The sequence below is a fragment of the Oncorhynchus kisutch genome, linkage group LG13 (genome assembly GCF_002021735.2).
Source record: "Oncorhynchus kisutch isolate 150728-3 linkage group LG13, Okis_V2, whole genome shotgun sequence".
In the NCBI taxonomy this organism is placed as follows: domain Eukaryota; kingdom Metazoa; phylum Chordata; class Actinopteri; order Salmoniformes; family Salmonidae; genus Oncorhynchus; species Oncorhynchus kisutch.
Genome location: NC_034186.2, coordinates 18046865 through 18072287, shown reverse-complemented (window position 1 = coordinate 18072287; position 25423 = coordinate 18046865). Strand labels below are relative to the sequence as shown.

General features: G+C 44.0%; 1 protein-coding gene across 1 annotated transcript in view; it reads left to right on the top strand.

Annotated features, from left to right (window-relative positions):
• The window catches only part of adcy1a (adenylate cyclase 1a), a 306215-nt gene that overhangs the window by 270592 nt on the left and 10200 nt on the right, over positions 1–25423 (top strand). Inside the window, exons 5-10 of the mRNA XM_031785710.1 lie at positions 877–1004; positions 11942–12100; positions 12964–13105; positions 15221–15376; positions 18636–18827; positions 24335–24432. Of these exons, the coding sequence (XP_031641570.1) occupies positions 877–1004; positions 11942–12100; positions 12964–13105; positions 15221–15376; positions 18636–18827; positions 24335–24432 (875 nt within the window). The remainder of the gene's footprint in view (positions 1–876; positions 1005–11941; positions 12101–12963; positions 13106–15220; positions 15377–18635; positions 18828–24334; positions 24433–25423) is intronic.

Here is a 25423-nt window from a genome sequence, read left to right as displayed (position 1 = left end):
ATAGGTTTATAAAGGAAGCCCTGTTACAGGTTTATCAAGGAAGCCCTGTTACAGGTTTATCATGGAAGCCCTGTTACAGGTTTATCAAGGAAGCCCTGTTACAGGTTTATAAAGGAAGCCCTGTTACAGGTTTATAAAGGAAGCCCTGTTACAGGTTTATCAAGGAAGCCCTGTTACAGGTTTATCAAGGAAGCCCTGTTACAGGTTTATAAAGGAAGCTCTGTTACAGGTTTATCAAGGAAGCCCTGTTACAGGTTTATCAAGGAAGCCCTCTTATAGGTTTATAAAGGAAGCCCTGTTACAGGTTTATCATGGAAGCCCTGTTACAGGTTTATCATGGAAGCCCTGTTACAGGTTTTGACTGAGAAGGACCCTTTTTTTGATCATCACTGTTTGCAATCATGAAAATTCCTGTCTCTCTTCCTCCCCATTTCTTCACCTCTCCATTTTCCTCTGTCTCTCTTCCTCCCTATTTCTTCACCTCTCCATTGCCCTCTGTCTCTCTTCCTCCCCATTTCTTCACCTCTCCATTGTCCTCTCTTCCTCCCCATTTCTTCACCTATCCATTTCCCTCTGTCTCTCTTCCTCCCCATTTCTTCACCTCTCCATTGCCCTCTGTCTCTCTACCTCCCCATTTCTTCACCTCTCCATTTCCCTCTCTCTTTTCCTCCCCATTTCTTCATCTCACCATTGCTCTCTGTCTCTCTTCTTCTCTCTCCCCACTCTTCCACCCCTCTCTCTTCTCTCCTCTCCCTCTTCCACCACTCTGTCCCACCTCTCCCCCTCTCTCGTCTACCCCACTCTTCTCTCCCTCTCCTCCTCCTCCCCCCTCTTCTTCCCTCCCTCTCCCTCTACCCCTCCCCGTCATCTCTCCAGGAGAACCACTGTAGGCGTATAAAGATTCTGGGGGACTGTTACTACTGTGTGTCAGGTCTGACCCAACCCAAGGCAGACCATGCACACTGTTGTGTAGAGATGGGCCTGGACATGATCGACACTATCACGTGAGTCTGCACTGACCACACACACACTCACACACATGCACACACACACACACACAGTGAGCATACTGTCATGCAAAATTATTTTCAGGATACGCAAATCATACACACACAAACACAAACACACACACACACACACACACACACACACACACACACACACACACACACACACACACACACACACACACACACACACACACACACACACACACACACACACACACACACAGAGAGAGACATAGTGTCACAGTGTTGATCCCATACTCCAGAATGAGAAGCAGAGCAGAGCATTTCTGCTGTTGTGTTGTTTTCCTGTCTTTCTGTTGAGCAGATGGATGTCAATGCTGGAGCTCATTATCACCCAGGACAAGTGGTGCCATACACTCTCTCCTCACCTCGCTCATACACACTCCCCCTCCTCCCTTGCTCAAACATACTCCTCCCTCCTCCCTTGCTCAAAAATTGTCCTCTCTCCTCACCTCGCTCATTCACACACCTCGCTCATTCACACTCCTCACTCCTCCCTTGCTCATTCACTGTCCTCTCTCCTCACCTCGCTCATACACACTCCTCTCTCCTCCCTAATACACACTCCTCCCTCCTCCCTTGCTCAAATTGTCCTCTCTCCTGACCTCGCTCATACACACTCCTCTCTCCTCCCTTGCTCAAAAATTGTCCTCTCTCCTCACCTCGCTCATTCACACTCCTCTCTCCTCCCTTGCTCATTCACTGTCCTCTCTCCTCACCTCGCTCATACACACTCCTCTCTCCTCCCTAATACACACTCCTCCCTCCTCCCTTGCTCATAAATTGTCCTCTCTCCTCACCTCGCTCATACACACTCCTCTCTCCTCCCTTGCTCAAAAATTGTCCTCTCTCCTCACCTCGCTCATACACACTCCTCTCTCCTCCCTTGCTCATAAATTGTCCTCTCTCCTCACCTCGCTCATTCACACTCCTCTCTCCTCCCTAATACACACTCCTCCCTCCTCCCTTGCTCATAAATTGTCCTCTCTCCTCACCTTGCTCATTCACACTCCTCTCTCTCCCTCCCTCATACACACTCCTCTCTCCTCCCTCCCTCATGCACACTCCTCTCTCCTCCCTTGCTCATACACACACACACACACACACACACACACACACACACACACACACACAGAGAGAGACATAGTGTCACAGTGTTGATCCCATACTCCAGAATGAGAAGCAGAGCAGAGCATTTCTGCTGTTGTGTTGTTTTCCTGTCTTTCTGTTGAGCAGATGGATGTCAATGCTGGAGCTCATTATCACCCAGGACAAGTGGTGCCATACACTCTCTCCTCACCTCGCTCATACACACTCCCCCTCCTCCCTTGCTCAAACATACTCCTCCCTCCTCCCTTGCTCAAAAATTGTCCTCTCTCCTCACCTCGCTCATTCACACACCTCGCTCATTCACACTCCTCACTCCTCCCTTGCTCATTCACTGTCCTCTCTCCTCACCTCGCTCATACACACTCCTCTCTCCTCCCTAATACACACTCCTCCCTCCTCCCTTGCTCAAATTGTCCTCTCTCCTGACCTCGCTCATACACACTCCTCTCTCCTCCCTTGCTCAAAAATTGTCCTCTCTCCTCACCTCGCTCATTCACACTCCTCTCTCCTCCCTTGCTCATTCACTGTCCTCTCTCCTCACCTCGCTCATACACACTCCTCTCTCCTCCCTAATACACACTCCTCCCTCCTCCCTTGCTCATAAATTGTCCTCTCTCCTCACCTCGCTCATACACACTCCTCTCTCCTCCCTTGCTCAAAAATTGTCCTCTCTCCTCACCTCGCTCATACACACTCCTCTCTCCTCCCTTGCTCATAAATTGTCCTCTCTCCTCACCTCGCTCATTCACACTCCTCTCTCCTCCCTAATACACACTCCTCCCTCCTCCCTTGCTCATAAATTGTCCTCTCTCCTCACCTTGCTCATTCACACTCCTCTCTCTCCCTCCCTCATACACACTCCTCTCTCCTCCCTCCCTCATGCACACTCCTCTCTCCTCCCTTGCTCATACACACTACTCATTTCTCTCTCTATTCCTTATGGTCCTCTCTTTCTCTCTCTATTCCATATGGTCCTCTCTTTCTCTATTCCTTATATTCCTCTCTTTCTCTCTCTATTCCTTATGGTCCTCTCTTTTTCTCTCTATTCCTTATGGTCCTCTCTTTCTCTATTCCTTATATTCCTCTCTTTCTCTCTCAATTCCTTATGGTCCTCTCTTTCTCTCTCTATTACATATGGTCCTCTCTTTCTCTCTCTATTACATATGGTCCTCTCTTTCTCTCTCAATTCCTTATAGTCTTCTCTTTCTCTCTCTTCCATACGGTCCTCTCTTTCTCTCTCAATTCCTTATGATCCTCTCTTTTTCTCTCAATTTCTTATGGTCTTCTCTTTCTCTCGCAATTCCTTAGAGTCTTCTCTTTCTCTCTCTATTCAATATGGTCCTCTCTTTCTCTCTCTGTTCCTTATGGTCCTCTCTTTCTCTCTCTATTCCTTATGGTCCTCTCTTTCTCTCTCTATTCCTTATGGTCCTCTCTTTCTCTCTCAATTCCTTCCTATATATACTCATGTGGGGGAAAGGAGAGACTGTGGTGGAAATAGTCCCACTTTATCTCCTCAAAGCCATACCACTAAGACAGGGACTGCACACATGCACGCACGTACACACAGACACACACACACACACACACACACACACACACACACACACACACACACACACACACACACACACACACACACACACACACACACACACACACACACACACACACACACACACACACACACACACACAATGAAATGCTTGTACTTCTACTTCCGACATTGCAGCAATATTCAACATCTAATCTAACACAACAACTATCTAATACACACACATCTAAGTAAAGGAATGGAATAAGGATACAGTTGAAGTCAGAAGTTTACATACACCTTAGCCAAATACATTTAAACTCAGTGTTTCACAATTCCTGACATTTAATCCTAGTAACAATTCCCTGTTTTAGGTCAGTTAGGATCACCACTTAATTTGAAGAATGTGAAATGTCAGAATAATAGTAGAGAGGATTATTTATTTCAGCTTTTATTTATTTCATCACATTCTCAGTGGGTCAGAAGTTTACATACACTCACTTAGTATTTGGTAGCATTGCCTTTAAATTATTTATCTTGGGTCAAATGTTTTGGGTAGCCTTCCACAAGCTGCCCACAATAAGTTGTAGGGTGAATTTTGGCCCATTCCTCCTGACAGAGCTGGTGTAACTGAGTCAGGCTTGTAGGCCTTCTTGCTCGCACACACTTTTTCAGTTCTGCCCACAAATGTTTTAATGGATTGAGGTCAGGGCTTTGTGATGGCCACTCCAATACCTTGACTTTGTTGTCCTTAAGCCATTTTGCCACAACTTTGGAAGTATGCTTGGGGTCAATGTCCATTTGGAAGACCAATTTGCGACCAAGCTTTAACTTCCTGACTGATGTCTTGAGATGTTGCTTCAGTATATCCACATAATTTTCCTACCTCATGATGCCAATCCCTCCGGCAGCAAACACCCACACAACATGATGCTGCCATCTCTGTGCTTCACGGTTGGAATGGTGTTCTTTGGCTTGCAAGCCTCCCCCTTTTGCCTCCAAACATAACGATGGTCATTATGGCCAAACAGTTATATTTTTGTTTCATCAGACCAGAGGACATTTCTCCAAAAAAGTATGATCTTTGTCCCCATGTGCAGTTGCAAACCATAGTCTGGCTTTATTATGGTTTTGGAGCAGTGGCTTCTTCCTGGCTGAGCGGCCTTTCAGGTTAAGTCGATATAGGACGTGTTTTACTGTGGATATAGATATGTTTGCGCCTGTTTCCTCCAGCATCTTCACAAGGTCCTTTGCTGTTGTTCTGTGATTGATTTGCACTTTTCACATCGAAGTATGTTCATCTCTAGGAGACATAACGTGTCTCCTTCCTGAGCGGTATGAGGGCTGCGTGTTCCCATGGTGTTTATACTTGCGTATTATTGTTTGTACAGATGAACGTGGTACCTTCAGGCGTTTGGAAATTGTTCCCAAGGATGAATCAGACTTGTGGAGGTCTATAATAGGTTTTCTGAGGGCTTGGCTGATTTTTTTTATTTTCCCATGATGTCAAGCAAAGAGGCACTGAGTTTGAAGTTAGGCCTTGAAAACCATCCAAACGTACACCTCCAATTGACTCAAATGATGTCAATTAGCCTATCAGAAGCTTCTAAAGCCATGCCATAATTTTCAGGAATTTTCCAAGCTGTTTAATAAAGGCACAGTCAACTTAGTATATATAAACTTCTGACCCACTGCAATTGTGATACAGTGAATCATAAGTGAAATAATCTGTCTGTAAACAATTGTTGGAAAAATTACTTGTGTCATGCACAAAGTAGATGTCCTAATCGACTTGCCAAAACTATAGTTTGTTAACATGACATTTCTGGAGTGGTTGAAAAATGATTCCAACCTAAATGTATGTAAACTTCTGACTTCAACTGTATATCATAAAAATATATGGATGAGCAATAGAAGGTATTAAATACAGTATATACACAAGAGATGAGTAATGCAATGTATTTAAACATTATTAAAGTGGCATTATTAAAGTGGCTAGTGATTCATTTATTCAATTGGCCAATGATTTCAAGTCTGTACGCAGGCAGCAGCCTCTCTGTTTTAGTGATGGTTGTTAAACAGTCTGATGGCCTTGAGATAGAAGCTGTTTTTTAGTCTCTTGGTCCCAGCTTTGATGCACCTGTATTGACCTCCCCTTCTTGATGGTAGCATGGTGAACAGACAGTGGCTCGGGTGGTTGTTGTCCTTGATGATCTTTTTGGCCTTCCTGTGACATCGGGTGCTGTAGGTGTCCTGGAGGCCGGGTAGTTTGCCTCCGGTGATGCGTTGTGCAGACCACACCACCGTCTGGAGAGCCTTGCGGTTGTGTTCGGTGCAGTTGCCATACCAAGCAGTGATACAGCCTGACAGGATGCTCTCAATTGTGCATCTGTCAAGGTTTGTAAGGGTTTTAGGTGACAAGCCACATTTCTTCAGCCTCCTGTGGTTGAAGAGGCACTGTTATGTCTTCTTCACCACGCTGTCTGTGTTGGTGGACCATTTCAGTTTGTCCGTGATGTGTATGCCGAGGAATTTAAGACTTTCCACCTTCTCCACTGCTGTCCCATCGATGTGGATAAGGGAGTGCTCCCTTTGCTGTTTCCTGAAGTCCACGATTTTCTCCTTTGTTTTGTTGATGTTGAGTGAGAGGTTGTTTTCCTGACACCACACTCCGAGTGCCCTCACCTCCTCCCTGTAGGCTGTCTCGTCATTGTTGGTAATCAAGCCTACTACTGTTGTGTCGTCTGCAAACTTGATGATTGAGATGGAGGCCTGCATGGCCATGCAGTCATGGGTGAACAGGGAGTACAGGAGGGGGCTGAGCACACACCCTTGTGGGGCCCCAGTGTGGAGCATCGGCGAAGTGGAGATGTTGTTTCCTACCTTCGCCACCTGGGGGCGGCCCGTCAGCAAGTCCAGGACCCAATTGCACAGGGTGGGGTTGAGACCCAGGGTCTCAAGCTTAATGATGAGCTTGGAAGGTACTATGGTGTTGAATGCTGAGCTATTGTCAATGAACAGCATTCTTACATAGGTATTCCTGTTGTCCAGATGAGATAGGGCAGTATGCAATGTGAAGGCAATTGCATAGTCTGTGGATCTATTGGGGTGGTAAGTAAATTGAAGTGGTTCTAAGGTGACAGGTAAGGTGGAGGTGATATGATCCTTTACTAGTCTCTCAAAACACTTCATGATGACGGAAGTGAGTGCTACGGGGCGATAGTCATTTAGTTTAGTTTCCTTTGCCTTCTTGGGTACAGGAACAATGGTAGCCATCTTGAAGCATGTGGGGACAGCAGACTGGGATAGGGAGAGATTGAATATGTCCGTAAACACACCAGCCAGCTGGTCTGCACATGCTCTGAGGACGCGGCTAGGGATGCTGTCTGGGCTGGCAGTCTTGCGAGGGTTAACACCTTTGAATGTCTTACTTACGTTGGCCACGGAGAAGGAGAGCCCACAGTCCTTGGTAGCGGGCCCCGTCGGTCGCACTGTATTATCCTCAAAGCGGGCAAAGAAGGTGTTTAGTTTGACTGGAAACAAGACGTCTGTGTCCGTGACGTGGCTGGTTTTCCTTTTGTGTCTGTAGATCCTGTCTCATATGTCTCGTGTCTGAGCCGTTGAATTGCGACTCCACTTTGTCTCTGTACTGACATTTCACTTCTTTGATTGCCTTGCGGAGGGAATAACTACACTGCTGGTATTCGGCCATAATCCCAGTCACCTTACGATGGTTGAATGCGGTGGTTCGCGCTTTCAGTTTTGCGTGAATGCCTCCATCTCTCCACGGTTTCTGGTTAGGGTAGGTTTTAATAGTCACAGTAGGTACAGCATCTCCTATACACGTCCTTATAAACTCACTCACTGAATCAACATATACGTCTATGTTATTCTCTGATGCTACCCGGAACATATCCCAGTCCGCGTGATCAAAACAATCTTGAAAAATGGATTCTGATTGGTCAGACCAGCGTTGAATAGTCCTTAGCACGGGTACATCCTCTTTTGAGTTTCGGCTAATAGGAAGGCAGGAGTCGTGGTCAGATTTGCAGAAAGGAGGGCAGGGGAGGGCCTTGGAGTAGCAGTGATCCACTCTTAGAATTAGTGGTGACTCGAGGAACCCCTGAGATCCTCAAGGAACAACTGGAGTTCCTCAAGGAACCATTGCCATTGGTAAATTGTTCATATTTGCACCTTTGGTTTATTTAACCAGGCTAGGCCTGTTTAGCAGCAAAAGGCAGTGGGGGAAGTGGCTGGGATAATTGTTTTATTTTTTTTAAGTAAGACAAAATGGACAACACAGACAGAAGACAACAGCACAAATTCAGTAGCAAACAAACAGTGGATATGTGTGTGTGTTTCCTTACATAAGGCAGCGCAAGCTAGTAGCTAGAAATAATTGCATTTCTTTTCATCTTTTTGTCCTTTGAACTCCTCCAGGGACACCAGGTCCTGAACTTTTAGGTTGGCTTGGAGGGAATTCCAAGACTAAGGGGGCTGAAATTACCTTTTTAGAAGCTTGGTTCTCATTTTTGGGACTCTTAAAACAAGATTGAGACTGATGTATTGTCATCACGCTGTGTGATGACAAATGTAGTTGTCAGAATGGATCATTAATTAATGAAATATCTCGATTGGTTGTGAACTTAAAAATGATTCCCCATAGGTAAGAAATTTAGCATAATAAACACATTTTAGGGCCTAAAACGATCATCTAAAAAAAATGTGTTTGGCTGTTCTGGCGATCATAATTTAGATACGCTTTCTAGGGCAGACCAGGGCTTTTGGCACAGCTAGGTTGCTACGCAGTAGCCGACCAGCAGAGCTTGTGACGCTGGGGGCCTGGATTCGACACAACGTAACGATGCTTGTATTGAAGAAACAATACCACGTGATGATGATGTTAAAAGCTTAGAATGTCACACTACATATCTGTCAATTGTCGGAACTTGGAAGAACGAATGTCGTCCCCTGCTGGAAGCTTTTTGTTTTTATCTAGATATTTCACCTTCTTAGCAGAGGAATATATTCTGAAATCTTAGCACTGTTTTTTATTTCTCAAACAGTGATTGTAAATGTAAACAACTCTGGTAGTTGCTATTGATAATTATCACATTTTGTTAATATGTAAAAGTGAGTTAATAAAGTTGAATTCAAACCCAAAGGAAAGTAGTTTTATTTCCCAAATTAACTCAAAGAATATCAGAATATCGATTTTATAACAGCTGCAAATTAACCAGTTGCCTCTACCGATCTCGTTCTGAACGTCGGATAGCCCGTGAATCTGCACGGACCCGGGTCTCACCAATGAGTTCGTACCACACCAATCGTAGTTGAACATTTATTTACTAAAAAGCTAAAATGATGATAAAAGATACACATAGACAAAACACATTATAGGCTATTGATTAGAACCTAGTATAACGGGCCAACACACTATGGCGCGTGTTGCCCATGTAAAAAAGACAGTACACAAGAGAAATATACATTTGGGTGAATTTGTCAGCTATGCTATTCTAACCCTAGCCTTGCCACAAACTGCCGCTCTTATGGGTCAGAATATAATGATGTAATTACGTGGGGATGATCTCCGAGGATTCTCTGCGTAGGCCTTCAGCTGTTCGATGACGCACTACTCTGGTGAACCTCTCTGAGCGTCCTCCCGATGTCAGTGTCCTTTTTGGCTTCGGAGTCTGTTCCCTCACCCTTTGCTCTGGAAGGGATCTTCTGAGGACAGACAGCTCTGTAGCTCAGACCTCACAGTATAGGACTGAAACCCTTTAGATACCACGATTCGATGGGAGATGGAGGCTAGGTGGTTCGACTTGAATTCACCCGCTTAGACACGGCTACTCATCCGTAGCTTGGGTAGAAAAGGATTTCTTTGTCCTCAAATGTGCGTTGCGTTCTGTGTTCGTTGACTTTTTAGACCTTGCTGCAGCTTGGGTCATGTAGTCTCCTTGTAAATTCTATACTCACAGGTTTTATACCCTTGGGTCCGAAGTGGGCGTAACCGCCTTTAGGGCACTTCTCTAGGCGTACCAAGTTAATGAGGCAAGGTCTAGATTTTATTCAAATCCAATTTTAGACAACTAACTTCACATTTCATCTTTACCAAAACATTCTCTTTGATTTGGACAGTGCCTTGCGAAAGTATTCAGGCTTCAAACATAAAGATATAAAACTGTATTTTTTTGTGAAGAATCAACAACAAGTGGGACACAATCATGAAGTGGAACGACATTTATTGGATATTTCAAACTTTTTTAACAAATCAAAAACTGAAAAATTGGGCGTGCAAAATTATTCAGCCCCCTTAAGTTAATACTTTGTAGCGCCACCTTTTGCTGCGATTATAGCTGTAAGTCGCTTGGGGTATGTCTCTATCAGTTTTGCACATCGAGAGACTGACATTTTTTCCCATTCCTCCTTGCAAAACCGCTCGAGCTCAGTGAGGTTGGATGGAGAGCATTTGTGAACAGCAGTTTTCAGTTCTTTCCACAGATTCTCAATTGGATTCAGGTCTGGACTTTGACTTGGCCATTCTAACACCTGGATATGTTTATTTTTGAACCATTCCATTGTAGATTTTGCTTTATGTTTTGGATCATTGTCTTGTTGGAAGACAAATCTCCGTCCCAGTCTCAGGTCTTTTGCAGACTCCATCAGGTTCTCTTCCAGAATGGTCCTGTATTTGGCTCCATCCATCTTCCCATCAATTTTAACCATCTTCCCTGTCCCTGCTGAAGAAAAGCAGGCCCAAACCATGATGCTTCCACAACCATGTTTGACAGTGGGGATGGTGTGTTCAGGGTGATGAGCTGTGTTGCTTTTACGCCAAACATAACGTTTTGCATTGTTGCCAAAAAGTTCAATTTTAGTTTCATCTGACCAGAGCACCTTCTTCCACATGTTTGGTGTGTCTCCCAGGTGGCTTGTGGCAAACTTTAAACAACACTTTTTATGGATATCTTTAAGAAATGGCTTTCTTCTTGCCACTCTTCCATAAATGCCAGATTTGTGCAATATACGACTGATTGTTGTCCTATGGACAGAGTCTCCCACCTCAGCTGTAGATCTCTGCAGTTCATCCAGAGTGATCATGGGCCTCTTGGCTGCATCTCTGATCAGTCTTCTCCTTGTATGAGCTGAAAGTTTAGAGGGACGGCCAGGTCTTGGTAGATTTGCAGTGGTCTGATACTCCTTCCATTTCAATATTATCGCTTGCACAGTGCTCCTTGGGATGTTTAAAGCTTGGGAAATCTTTTTGTATCCAAATCCGGCTTTAAACTTCTTCACAACAGTATCTCCGACCTGCCTGGTGTGTTCCTTGTTCTTCATGATGCTCTCTGCACTTTTAACGGACCTCTGAGACTATCACAGTGCAGGTGCATTTATACGTAGACTTGATTACACACAGGTGGATTGTATTTATCATCATTAGTCATTTAGGTCAACATTGGATCATTCAGAGATCCTCACTGAACTTCTGGAGAGAGTTTGCTGCACTGAAAGTAAAGGGGCTGAATAATTTTGCACGCCCAATTTTTCAGTTTTTGATTTGTTAAAAAAGTTTTAAATATCCAATAAATGTCGTTCCACTTCATGATTGTGTCCCACTTGTTGTTGATTCTTCACAAAAAAATACAGTTTTATATCTTTATGTTTGAAGCCTGAAATGTGGGCAAAAGGTCGCAAAGTTCAAGGGGGCCGAATACTTTCGCAAGGCACTGTATAAACATCAAACATATACTAGGTAAACTGTTGACGTGAAATGTTTTAGTAATAACGTCATCTATTAACCTTTAATAACAAAACAAAAATGACATACATTTTCATATTCCATCTATCGTCATGACCACCATTGTGGCTGACGGAAACCATTGTTCCAAAGTCCCTTTATTTAATTTTTAATGTTCTGAGGCTGGTTCTCCATAGTAACATGACAAAAGGAATTTGTCTGTGGCCTAAGTTTTACCAGGGGCGTGAGGGGTCATAAAACCCCCACATCTTCAGACCCCTAGATCTCTCCTCCTCTGTTGGGGTTGAGCGATAATCTGTAGGGTTGTGGTCTCCTGTAACCTGACCCGGTCAGGACAGTCATGACAGAGTGCACACTCAGGGCCGTACCCGTTAACAAGCATACCACTTATTAGTTTAAGATTTTAAAGTGAAATTTTTCTTTATTCTGATGATATAACGCGGTCTACAACAATGCTTTAGGCTAGAAGCAGGCTGTACATTTCACGAGGCTTCTATCTCTTCCTAGGTCTGTGGTGGAAGCTACAGAGGTGGATCTGAACATGCGTGTGGGTCTGCACACGGGCCGTGTACTCTGTGGGGTTCTGGGACTCCGGAAGTGGCAGTATGATGTCTGGTCCAATGATGTCACACTGGCCAATGTGATGGAGGCAGGAGGACTGCCTGGGTATGTATGACTACTGGAAACTATGTCTGAGTCCTAATTGGCTCCCTATTCCCTATATACAGTAGTGCACTATTTTTGACCAGAGCCCATGAATAGCCCATATATAGGGAGTAAGGTGTCATTTGGGAAATGCCACATATTGATGACATGGAATGTTTTGTCAAGCTCTTTTGGGGAAGAATTGTCTCGCTATTGAAAGAAAGCCTTGTATCTCCAAAACTGAAACTTCAAAAGCATTTTTACTATTTCTGAACAATCACAAAACTACAGAAGCTATTTTTAATGCATTTTATTGGTCTCAGAGTCGTGAAATGTTGAGTGTACAAAAAGGGGAGTGCTTTCAATTCGATACAATTAAAGTATTTTTTATTTTATTTTATTTAACCTTATTTTTAACTAGGCAAGTCAGTTAATAAGAACAAATTCTTATTTGCAATGACGGCCTACACCGGCCAAACCCGGACGATGCTGGGCCAATTGTGCACCGCCTTATGGGACTCCCAGTCACGGCTGGTTGTGATACAGCCTGGATTTGAATCAGGGTGTCTGTAGTGACGCCTAAAGCACTGAGATGCAGTGGCTTAGACTGCTGTGTCACTCAGGTGCCAAGTAAACAAGAACCAGCTAATGAGCAGAGATAGCAGGGTAGGGATCCATTTAATTCCAATCTCAGTGTGCTCAGTAGATGAACTGAAATGTAATTAATGATTAATGATCTATCTCAAACCTGGAAGAGATGAAAACAGTTTCTGATTCTCCTTTAATGAATTACATATCCATAATTACTCCCCCCACCTCTCTCTCTCCCCACTTTCCCTGTATACCCCTTCCTTCTCATGCCTCTCTCTCTCTCTCTCTTTCAGTAAGGTTCACATAACCAGGACTACTCTAGAGTGTTTGAATGGAGACTATGAGGTGGAGCCTGGCTTTGGCCATGATCGACATACCTTCCTACAGAAACACAACATTGAGACCTTCTTCATAGTACCCTCCCACAGGCGAAAGGTACACAACCACACACACACACACACACACACACACACACACACACATTCCAATAACCGTATCTACGCAAACACACAACCACAACAATCTTATATTGTACCCTCCAACAGACGTAAGGTACACAGTGACTCATACTGTTTTCATCCAAAATGGCACCCTATTCCCTACTTACACTAGTCCAACATCTCCTGTGCTCCACCCAGAACATAATGCAGTGACTGGTCACCCCTCATGTGTGATTTGGTTATGGGTTGCCCAGATTAGTCAACTTCAACTTCCTTTGCACCATTCTGTGTAATCTACTATAGACAGTGGAGGATTCAACTCCGGAGTTCACGTATGATGATTCCACTGAATGATTTATCCTATGAGGTGATTTATCCTATTAAGCTGTGGGTCAGTCTCTCCTAGTTCCTCAGATCATACACGTGGATCATACACGTGGATCATACACGTGGATCATACACGTGGATCATACACGTGGATCATACACGTGGATCATACACGTGGATCATACACGTGGATCATACACGTGGATCATACACATTTATTCTACCTTTATTTAACTAGGCAAGATCAGTTAAGAACAAATTCTTATTTTCAATGATGGCCTAGGAACAGTGGGTTAACTGCCTGTTCAGGGGCAGAACGACAGATTTGTACCTTGTCAGCTCGGGGGTTTGAACTTACAACCTTCCGGTTACTAGTCCAACGCTCTAACCACTAGGCTACCCTGCCGCCCCACAGTGCCTTGCGAAAGTATTCGGCCCCCTTGAACTTTGCGACCTTTTGCCACATTTCAGGCTTCAAACATAAAGATATAAAACTGTATTTTTTTGTGAACAATCAACAACAAGTGGGACACAATCATGAAGTGGAACGACATTTATTGGATATTTCAAACTTTTTTAACAAATCAAAAACTGAAAAATTGGGCGTGCAAAATTATTCACCCCCCTTAAGTTAATACTTTGTAGCGCCACCTTTTGCTGCGATTATAGCTGTAAGTCGCTTGGGGTATGTCTCTATCAGTTTTGCACATCGAGAGACTGAAATTTTTTCTTTATGTTTGAAGCCTGAAATGTGGCAAAAGGTCGCAAAGTTCAAGGGGGCCGAATACTTTCGCAAGGCACTGTATATTGTACAGGTGAATCATACTGTCACACTGCTCTCAGTTTAAATCGTCTGTATTTAGTTGTTGTACCTGAAACACTTAATAACCACAAGAGGTCTAACGTATCATCTAGAGCAGGCAGGCAGGCAGGCAGGCAGGCAGGCAGGCAGGCAGGCAGGCAGGCAAGCACACACACACACACACACACACACACACACACACACACACACACACACACACACACACACACTGCTTGATCTGTCTCATCTCTTCTTCCTCAGGAAGTGTTAGGACTGCTAGTCCTGATGTGATCATTTTATCTCTCTCTCTTCCTCTCACATAACACTACCTGTTATTAGACTCTATCACTTAACACTACCAGTTATTAGACTCTATCACATAACACTACCAGTTATTAGACTCTTTCACATAACACTACCAGTTATTAGACTCTATCACTTAACACTACCAGTTATTAGACTCTATCACATAACACTACCAGTTATTAGACTCTTTCACATAACACTACCAGTTATTAGACTCTATCACATAACACTACCAGTTATTAGACTCTATCACATAACATTACCAGTTATTAGACTCTATCACATAACACTACCAGTTATTAGACTCTATCACTTAACACTACCAGTTATTAGACTCTTTCACATAACACTACCAGTTATTAGACTCTATCACATAACACTACCAGTTATTAGACTCTATCACATAACACTACCAGTTATTAGACTCTATCACATAACACTACCAGTTCATAGGCTCTTTTATAGAGTTTCTATTATAAAGGCTGAAGATCTTTCTCTAGTACTTAAACACCTCTCTCTCCCCCTGCTTTCCCCCTCTCCCTCCCCCACTCCCTCCCTCCCCCTCTTTCCCACCTCCCTCTCCCTTTCCCTCTCTCTCCCCCACCCCTTTCTCTCTGCCTGCTCCCTCTATTCCCCCTCTCTCCCCCTCTTCCTCTCTCTCCCTTCTCTCCTCAGATCTTCCCAGGGTTGATCCTGTCGGATATCAAGCCAGCCAAGAAGATGAAGTTTAAGACAGTGTGCTACCTGCTGGTTCAGCTCATGCACTGTAGGAAGATGTTCAAGGCAGAGATCCCCTTCTCTAACGTCATGACCTGCGATGACGATGACAAGGTGTGTGTGTGTGTGTGTGTGTGAGTGTGTGTGTGTGTGTGTGTGTGTGTGTGTGTGTGTGTGTGTGTGTGTGTGTGTGTGTGTGTGTGTGTGTGTGTGTGTGTGTGTTGTTGTTAGTGTGTGGGTGTTGTGTGTGTGTGTGTATTCGTATTTCTGTGAAATAATATGTCTGAGAGCTAAAAACCTTTTAACAGGTTTTTATGTCCAGCTGTGAAATCCTGCTCGGTTTCCTAATCCTGAACGCACACACACACACACACACACACACACACACACACACACACACACACACACACACACACACACACACACACACACACACACACACACACACACACACACACACACACACACACACACATATACACATATACACACACACACACATATACACACATACACACACACACACACATACACACATACACACACACATACACACACACACACACACACACATACACACACACACACACACACACACACACACACACACACACACACACACACACACACACACACACACATATACACACACACACACATACACACACATACACACACACACATACACACACATACACACACACACACACATACACACACATACACACACATACACACACACACACACACACACACACACACACACATACACACACACACACATACACACACATACACACACACACACACATACACACATACACACACACACACACACACTAATCTGTATCACTCCTATAAGTGCCAACACACTCATTCCCAGAGTAAGTTACAGAAACTTGGTTAAAACCAAGGCAACAGATATCATTGCTAACTCTAACACCAAAACAAACCGCTATATTATAGGGTGGGTGTGTGTTGAAAACTGTGACTCAGTGATGACTCAGTGTGTTATGATTGGTGTGTGTGTGGAGGCATCATTTCTCTGTCAGGAATAGCCCTGTAACTGTGTAATCCTCTAATAACTGTCGGGGCTTTGTCTGGCTTTAGAATTCACTGTAGAGCTCACTGCTAATGCTAGCGTTATGACACCCAAAAGTATTACGTTGTAGAACTCATTGCTAATGCTAGCATTATGACACCCAAAAGTATTACATTGTAGAACTCATTGCTAATGCTAGAATTATGACACCCAATAATATTACATTGTAGTACTCATTGCTAATGCTAGCATTATGACACCCAAAAGTATTACATTGTAGAACTCATTGCTAATGCTAGCATTATGACACCCAATAATATTACATTGTTCAACGGGTGGGTATAATCATGGACGCTGATTCGTTAAAATCAGCCGGTGTCTATTCCACAAGGTACCACCGGCTAAAGCTCTGTTCCAATCCATTGTCTCATCAGCCCAGCCAGACAATTTATACATTTGATCTCCATTGTAAAAACCATTATTAACATTATCTCCCATTTCTTTTAGATTAGCAATTGGTTTTCAATAGCGGAGAGCTGTATAAAACTTGTGGTCTGTCTCTCTGATATTTGCAAAATTGTTTCAATATTTAAAGAATAATAGTGTAGGGGTCGGGAGTCGGGACGAGACAGACAGGCAGACAGCTTTTCTCAGCCAGTCAAAATCATCATTTTAAGAAAATATACAAAGAAATAGAAAACAGGTCAAACTAAACGAAATGTAGCTACTTTGCGGTCTTTCCAGCTTCAGTTTGAAGTGATTGTCTTAGCTGTGTTGGTGTTGTGTTATTTGTGTTGGTGTTGTGTTAGCTGTGTTGGTGTTGTGTTAGCTGTGTTGGTGTTAGCTGTGTTGGTGTTGTGCTAGCTGTGTTAGCTGTGTTGGTGTTGTGTTAGCTGTGTTGGTGCTGTGTTAGCTGCGTTGGTGTTGTGCTAGCTGTGTTGGTGCTGTGTTAGCTGTGTTGGTGTTGTGTTAGCTGTGTTGGTGCTGTGTTAGGTGTGTTGGTGCTGTGTTAGCTGTGTTGGTGCTGTGTTAGCTGTGTTGGTGCTGTGTTAGCTGTGTTGGTGTTGTGTTAGCTGTGTTGGTGTTGTGTTAGCTGTGTTGGTGTTGTGTTAGCTGTGTTGGTGCTGTGTTAGCTGCGTTGGTGTTGTGCTAGCTGTGTTGGTGCTGTGTTAGCTGTGTTGGTGTTGTGTTAGCTGTGTTGGTGCTGTGTTAGCTGTGTTGGTGTTGTGTTAGCTGTGTTGGTGTTGTGTTAGCTGTGTTGTTGGCTAGCTCCTCTGAACAACAGTGTCCCGATGAGAGAGCACAATTTCTATGCCAGGTGATATTGCACATCATTAGCTCATTGTTACGGTTGTTAATAAATGTCACTAGAAAACAGCTTAAATACATGCAAATGCGGCTAATTTGTTGTTATTCTGGCTGCACTGTTTGGCATAAGAACATTGCCAGCCAGTAGTATGGCAATAGAACATTTAGAACGAATGACTTAATGACTGGGTGGCCTCTCTGGCAACCGAACTGACAGAACGAATAACCAGTCAGCTTGGGTAGCAACCCTAGAGTTGTGTCGGGACTATATCTTGTGGAAGGATGAAATAGTATGAATAAATTAATCCAAATATATTTTTTTATAAAAATATTTGAATATGTTGTTAACCCGTTGTATAATAGTGATAATGAAGTGATAATGCCCTCGAAGCCGATGTTGGAGGATGTATTGGCATGGTTTGCCGTTTGATACACCCACAGTCTCACCATTTGATACACTAACAAGGGCATTACCAATTGAAAGGAATGTTATTCTTACCAATACAGTTGTTATACACTCAGTGGCCAGTTTATTAGTGGCTCCAGTGGACACGCAATCACAGACACTGGACAATTGAGGAGTGGAAAAACATTGCCTGGTCCGACGAATCCTGGTTCCTGTTGCGTCATGCTGATGGCAGAGTCAGAATTTGTCTTAGGTCCATGGACCCATCCTGTCTGGTGTCAATGGTGTGGGGAATTTTTTCTTTCAAGCTGTTCTGGGGGCAAAGGGGGGTCCGACCCGGTACTATATGTGTATACATAATAAACTGGCCGCTGAGTGTATGTTTCCTATATGTTTCCTGTATGCCATGATTCATTATTTATTCCAATAACTGTTTGCGACTAAACTATATAAGCTGTAGGACCTACAGTATAAGAACTCATTAAACCTTGGAATGAACATTTGTATAAAGGTGGAACGGCCACTTCCAGGTTCTCCTGTGGATGGGGTTCAAGTCCTTGTGACTCTGATGCTGTCCTAATATTAGCACATTGTCCTCTGTCCCGTGTCCCTGACAGAGGCGTGCGTTGCGGACGGCATCGGAGAAGGTGCGTAGCCGGACGTCGTTCTCGGGGTCCGTGCAGCACCCGCCTGGTACACGGGTTAACCGCTACATTGGCCGGCTAATCGAGGCTCGTCAGACAGACTCACAGACCACCGACCTCAACTTTATCACACTCACCTACAGGAACACAGACAGGGAGCGCAGGGTATGTAGAGTACATACACACACACACACACACACACACACACTGTAAAAATCTGCCTTCTCACTGTCTTTCTTTCTCAGTGTGTGGGTGGCAAAGAAGGGGCATGCTTCGTGACTCCCTTCATCTTCTCTCTCTCTCTCTCTCTCTCTCTCTCTCTCTCTCTCTCTCTCTCTCTCTCTCTCTCTCTCGGTCTCTCTCTCTCTCTCTCCCACGCTTGTCATCTTTGGTTGTGGGGTTTAAAGTGATCCACCCACACTCTCAGGAGGGGGTGCTGCTAATGATTTGGGAGCCTCTGAGCCACATGCGCCCGCCAGATGACTTTCTCCTTCGTGTGAGTGGGAGTCTGACACAAAGACCCAGAGAACAGAAGAACTGTGATTGTGTGTATATGTATGTGTGGGTGTATGTGTGTATGTTTGTGTGTGTGCCTGCGTGAGTGCATTGTGTGTGTGCCTGTGTGAGTGCGTTGCGTGTGTGCCTGTGTGAGTGCGTGCCTGTGTGAGTGTGTTGCGTGTGTGTCCGGGGGGAGTGTGTGTGTGCCTGTGTGAGTGCGTTGCGTGTGTGCCTGTGTGAGTGCGTGTGTGCCTGTGTGAGTGCGTGTGTGCCTGTGTGAGTGCGTTGCGTGTGTGCCTGTGTGAGTGCGTTGCGTGTGTGCCTGCGTGAGTGCGTTGCGTGTGTGCCTGTGTGAGTGCGTTGCGTGTGTGCCTGTGTGAGTGCGTGTGTGCCTGTGTGAGTGCGTGTGTGCCTGTGTGAGTGCGTGTGTGCCTGTGTGAGTGTGTGTGTGTGTGTGTGAGTGCATGTGTGCCTGTGTGAGTGTGTGTGTGCCTGTGTGAGTGCGTGTGTGCCTGTGTGAGTGTGTGTGTGCCTGTGTGAGTGCGTGTGTGCCTGTGTGAGTGTGTGTGTGCCTGTGTGAGTGCGTGTGTGCCTGTGTGAGTGTGTGTGTGCCTGTGTGAGTCTGTGTGTGCCTGTGTGAGTGCGTGTGTGCCTGTGTGAGTGTGTGTGTGCCTGTGTGAGTGCGTGTGTGCCTGTGTGAGTGCGTGTGTGCAGGGTTGGGTAGGTTACTTTCTAAATGTAACTTTTTGATTACTTTCCCATTAACAGGCATTAGAAGAAGACCAAGATAATCTATTAAACGCATTTGCTGTGTCGCCATAGTGGTTTCTGACTTGGGGTCAGACTCGCTCAGGTGGAAGAAATTTAAACTTGCATGTTTTTTTCAATGCTGAATTGAATGTCATTGAGAAAACACAAAGGTGTTGTAATGTATTTTTTCACAAACATCCTTTCTAAATGTGATCCAAGAAGTAATCATCTAGAGGTCATCTAGTTTTTCAAAAGTATCTAATCTGATAAAAAAAAATTGGACGGTACACACTAAAAACAAATGGTTCTATATGTTGCCAAATAAGGGTTCTTTGGCTTGTAACCATAGCGGAACCCTTTTTGATGCTATATGGAACCTTTTCTTGAAGGTTCTATAAACAACCCCTTGACGCCCCTTGACTTTTTCACGCCCCTTGACTTTTTCCACATTTTGTTGTGTTACAAAGTGGGATTAAAATGGATTTAATTGTCATTTTTAGTCAATGTACACTAAATACTCTGTAATGAAGAAAAGTTCCAAAAATGTATCACATTTATGGAAAATGAAACACTTTCTGGGTAAGTCTCTAAGAGCTTTGCACACCTGGATTGTACAATATTTGCACATTATTAATTTTTTTATTCTTCAAGCTCTGTCAATTTGGTTGTTGTTCATTGCTAGACAGCCATTTTCAAGTCTTGCCCTAGATTTTCAAGATGATTTAAGTCAAAACTGTTACTAGGCCACTCAGGAACATTCAATGTCATCTTGGTAAATCATTGGTTCGAAACTACAGAACAGTACAAAACAAGAGAACACACATGGTTAATGTTCTGAAACATAAATATATACATATTGGTCATATTGGTCATGGCTCTCGAGTGGAGCAGTAGTCTAAGGCACTGCATCTCAGTGCAAGAGGCATCACTACAGTCCCTGATCTGACTGTGATTAGAGCGATGTTGATGTTGTGCTGTGATGCTAGCAGATTCCAGACTGCATTTGGCGATCGCCCTTCATCTTCATTCATCAGTGAGTCGATGGCTTGAATAGTCTCACTGGAAATTGAATACAATGTAAAAAATGATGACCAGCAGGGTCAAATAGTATAAACAGTGGTTATAGAGGGTGCAACCAGTCAGCACCTTAGGAATAAATGCCAGTTGGCTTTTCATTGCCGAGCATTCAGAGGTCAAGACAGCGAGTGAGAGAGAAAGAGAGTGAGAGAGAGAGAGAGAGAGAGAGAGAGAGAGAGAGAGAGAGAGAGAGAGAGAGAGAGAGAGAGAAAATATCGAAACACACACAGTAACGCTTGTTAAAGAGAGCCGATCTGTTCTCCAACGATTAAATTAATAGCCCGGCTACTGTAGGTGGGAAAATCCCCCCCAACAAGCAATAGCCTCCCCCCGTGTGGTCAACTATTTTAGCACCGTTTCGCGCTGATCTGAGACAATGAAGACTACTTAATAAACATATACATTTTATTCACCCTGCATTATAATATATAATTGTATAAAAGCCCCTTAGATAGGAATTTAGAATCCTCTAATTTACTTAGATCTACTACTGTACAAGGACATTTTATGGATCTGCCAGTATTTACATTTAGAGATTCCGGTAAAGAAATGTGTATGTAGAGGGGTAACATTCTTCCCCAGTTCTCTTACCATTTTGTACAGTTGTATGATAAGCCTACCAGTTGGTGTGACTGTAATGTTAATTCTCTTGAGAGGAGTTTTGCTCTTCACTATCACAATATTAAACACTTTCAAATGCATTCAGGAAGGAAATCTCTTTAGCCGACATGTTGCGGTTCATCTGATGAAGGATTGACTCGATCTATAAGCCCAGGACGACAGTAAAACGGGCAACAAAAAGGGAACACAGGACCCTGTCTTTCAAAGATAATTCGTAAAATTCCAAATAACTCCACAGATCTTCATCGTAAAGGGTTTAAACACCGTTTCCCATGCTTGTTCAATGAACCATAAAGAATTAATGAACATGCTTCTGTGGAACGGTCGTTAAGACATTAACAGCTTACAGACGGTAGGCAATTAAGGTCACAGTTATGAAAACTTAGGACAGTAAAGAGGCCTTTCTACTGACTCTGAAAAACACCAAAAGAAAGATGCCCAGGGTCGCTGCTCATCTGCGTGAACGTGCCTTAGGCATGCTGCAAGGAGGCATGAGGACTATTGCAATGTCCGTACTGTGAGACGCCTAAGACAGAGCTACAGGGAGACAGGACGGACAGCTGATCATCCTCGCAGTGGCAGACCACGTGTAACAACATCTGCGCAGGATCGGTGCATCCAAACATCACACCTGCGGGACAGGTACAGAATGGCAACAACAACTGTCCGAGTTACACCTGGAACACACAATCCCTCCATCAGTGCTCAGACTGTCTGCAATAGGCTGAGAAAGGCTGGACTGAGGGCTTGTAGGCCTGTTGTAAGGCCCCCCCTTTGTTCAGGGACACATTATTCCATTTCTGTTAGTAACATCTCTGTGAAACTTGTTCAGTTTATGTCTCAGTTGTTGAATCTTGTTATGTTCATACAAATATGTACATATGTTAAGTTTGCTGAAAATAAACACAGTTGACAGTGAGAGGACATTTCTTTTTTTACTGAGTTTATATACCCGTAGAAAATGGTTGCAGGTCGGAGGGCCATCTAACAAGTGCAGGTCGGAGGGCCATCTAACAAGTGCAGATCGGAGGGCCATCTAACAAGTGCAGGTCGGAGGGCCATCTAACAAGTGCAGATCGGAGGGCCATCTAACAAGTGCAGATCGGAGGGCCATCTAACAAGTGCAGGTCGGAGGGCCATCTAACAAGTGCAGATCGGAGGGCCATCTAACAAGTGCAGGTCGGAGGGCCATCTAACAAGTGCAGATCGGAGGGCCCTCTAACAAGTGCAGATCGGAGGGCCATCTAACAAGTGCAGGTCGGAGGGCCATCTAACAAGTGCAGATCGGAGGGCCATCTAACAAGTGCAGGTCGGAGGGCCATCAAGCGAAACAGACCAATGAAGCATGGGTAAACGGTAGGTGTATCTGTGACTCTCTGAGGACTGGGTAGGGTAGGGGGCCCACTCCTTCCACTTCTCCCTTCCCTTGGCGCGGGTTCTGGACTGGGAGGGATGGTAGGGTGGCTTTGGCTCTCGCCCGAGCTCGGATCCCAGCGTCTCCACGTGGCCTGGGCTGCACCATCCAAAGTGTAATTAGTAGCTTCACCTTGCTCGAAGGGATATTCAGTGTTTGTTTTTTATATATTTACCAATCTACCAATAGGTGCCCTTCTTTGCGAACCATTGAAAACCTCCCTGGTCTTTATGGTTGAATCTGTGCTTGAAATTCACTGCTCAACTGAGTGACCTTACAGATCATCATATGTGTGGGGTACAAAAAAAAAATCATGTTAAACACTATTATTACACACAGTGAGTCCATGCAACTTATGTGACTTGTTAAAGATGATTTTACTCCTGAACTTATTTAGGCCATAACAAGAGGGTTGAATACTTATTGACTCAACACATTTCAGCTTTTCATTCATTGTTAGATTATAAACATTTCTAAAAACATATTTCTACTTAGACATTATGGTGTATTGTGTGTAGATCAGTGACACAGAATCTAAATGTAATCCATTTTAAATTCAGGCTGTAATACAACAGAACGTGGGACAAGTAAAGTGGTGTGAATACTTTCTGAAGGCACTTCAGGGTTCTTTATAGAACCTTTATGGAGAATGTTTCTACAAAGAATATTTTTCAATTTCAAAGATTCTTTGTAGAACCATGCAGGGATTTTCTTCCAGTTTAATAGCCATATTACACTGGAATGACACTGTCACTCATGGCTGCACAAAAAGACCTGCGCGCAAACCACACCCCAAATATTCTGATTAGCCGCAGCCCCTACATTTAAAATAATTTATCACTAAAGGAAATAACAATTTTTTGAATTGTAAAGAACCATTAAAGGGCTCGAAGGGTTCTTTCGGTCAGTATGGTTCCACATAGACTGACTGTCCTTTGGCTACAGTGTTTACATAATTGTTACATTTGTTTAACTGCAACTCATATTTTGCCCCACCTCTCTCTCTCTCTCTCTCTCTCTCTCTCTCTTGTTCTCTCTCTTTCTCTCTCTCTCTGTAGATTGCCTGACATTTAAAAGATCAATCTCAACTCTGGAATCGATGAAAAACAGTTTCAGATGCTTCTTTAATTAATTACATGTCAGTAATCACTACTCTCTCTCTCTCTCTTCACCCCTCTCTCTCTCTCTCTCTCTCGCTCTCTCTCGCTCTCTCTCTCTCTCGCTCTCTCTCTCTCTCGCTCTCTCTCTCGCTCTCTCTCTCTCTCTCTCTCTCTTTCTCTCTCTCTCTCTCTCTCCCTCCCTCTCTCTCTAGTATAACCAGGAGTATGATGGTAATTTCATCAGTGCAGTGATTGTCTCTCTGGTCCTTGCTGCTCTCTTTGGCCTTATCTATCTTCTGATGATACCACAGTACGTACGTACACACACGCTCGCACGCTCGCACACACGCACGCACGTAGGCACACACACGCACACACACACACGCACACACGCACGCACGTAGGCACACACACACACACACACACACACACACACACACACACACACACACACACACACACACACACACACACACACACACACACACCAGATCCAAAGCAGTATTGGATGTTTATCCAGGTCCCCAGGACGTTAGGAGATGCCTCCAATACCATCCACTAGGGGCAACGGTGAGCACTATTACCATCAAGTAGGCTCTATTGTTGCAATGTATACCAAAACGTTGGTACTTTGTCAATACTAGAACATGAAAAAATGATTCGGTACTAGAATTTTTGTTGCTTTCGTTCTGTCAAACGTTTCTCACGTCATATACCCATTGAGAGGATCGAGTCTGTCTAGTAGTTTGTCTGGATCTTCTCAAGGGGGCAGTAGCTAGTCAGGATGTGCTTGTGCATGCAGCTGACACAACGCGAGCCACTTTTGAGAAATAAGCGAGAGGAGAAAGAAAATGCAAACAGCATGGCTTCTTCTAACGAAAACATCATCCCTCCACGCCCGCAGCTTGTTGGCAAAACTGGCTGCAGATATGAACTATGGGAATACTTTGATTACAGAGCAGATGATGAGGGTCAGCCCACCAAAACAACTAAGCAAAATGTTATACAAAGCAGTGCAGTGCAAGGTAGGTTTAGTTCTAAAATTTTACACATGACATTTGCATTGTAACGTTATTCTACTAGCAACTCAATTTGAATTATTTTTAAGTGACAATAACATGAACAATTATTATGCACTCATAACTTAGCTATGACAGCAATATACACTGAGTGTGCAAAACATGAAGCACTTCCCATGCTCTTTCCATGACATAGATGACCAGGTGAAACCAGGTGAAACCAGGTGAAAACTATAATCGCTTATTGCTGTCACTTGTTAAATGCCATTCAATCAGTGTAGA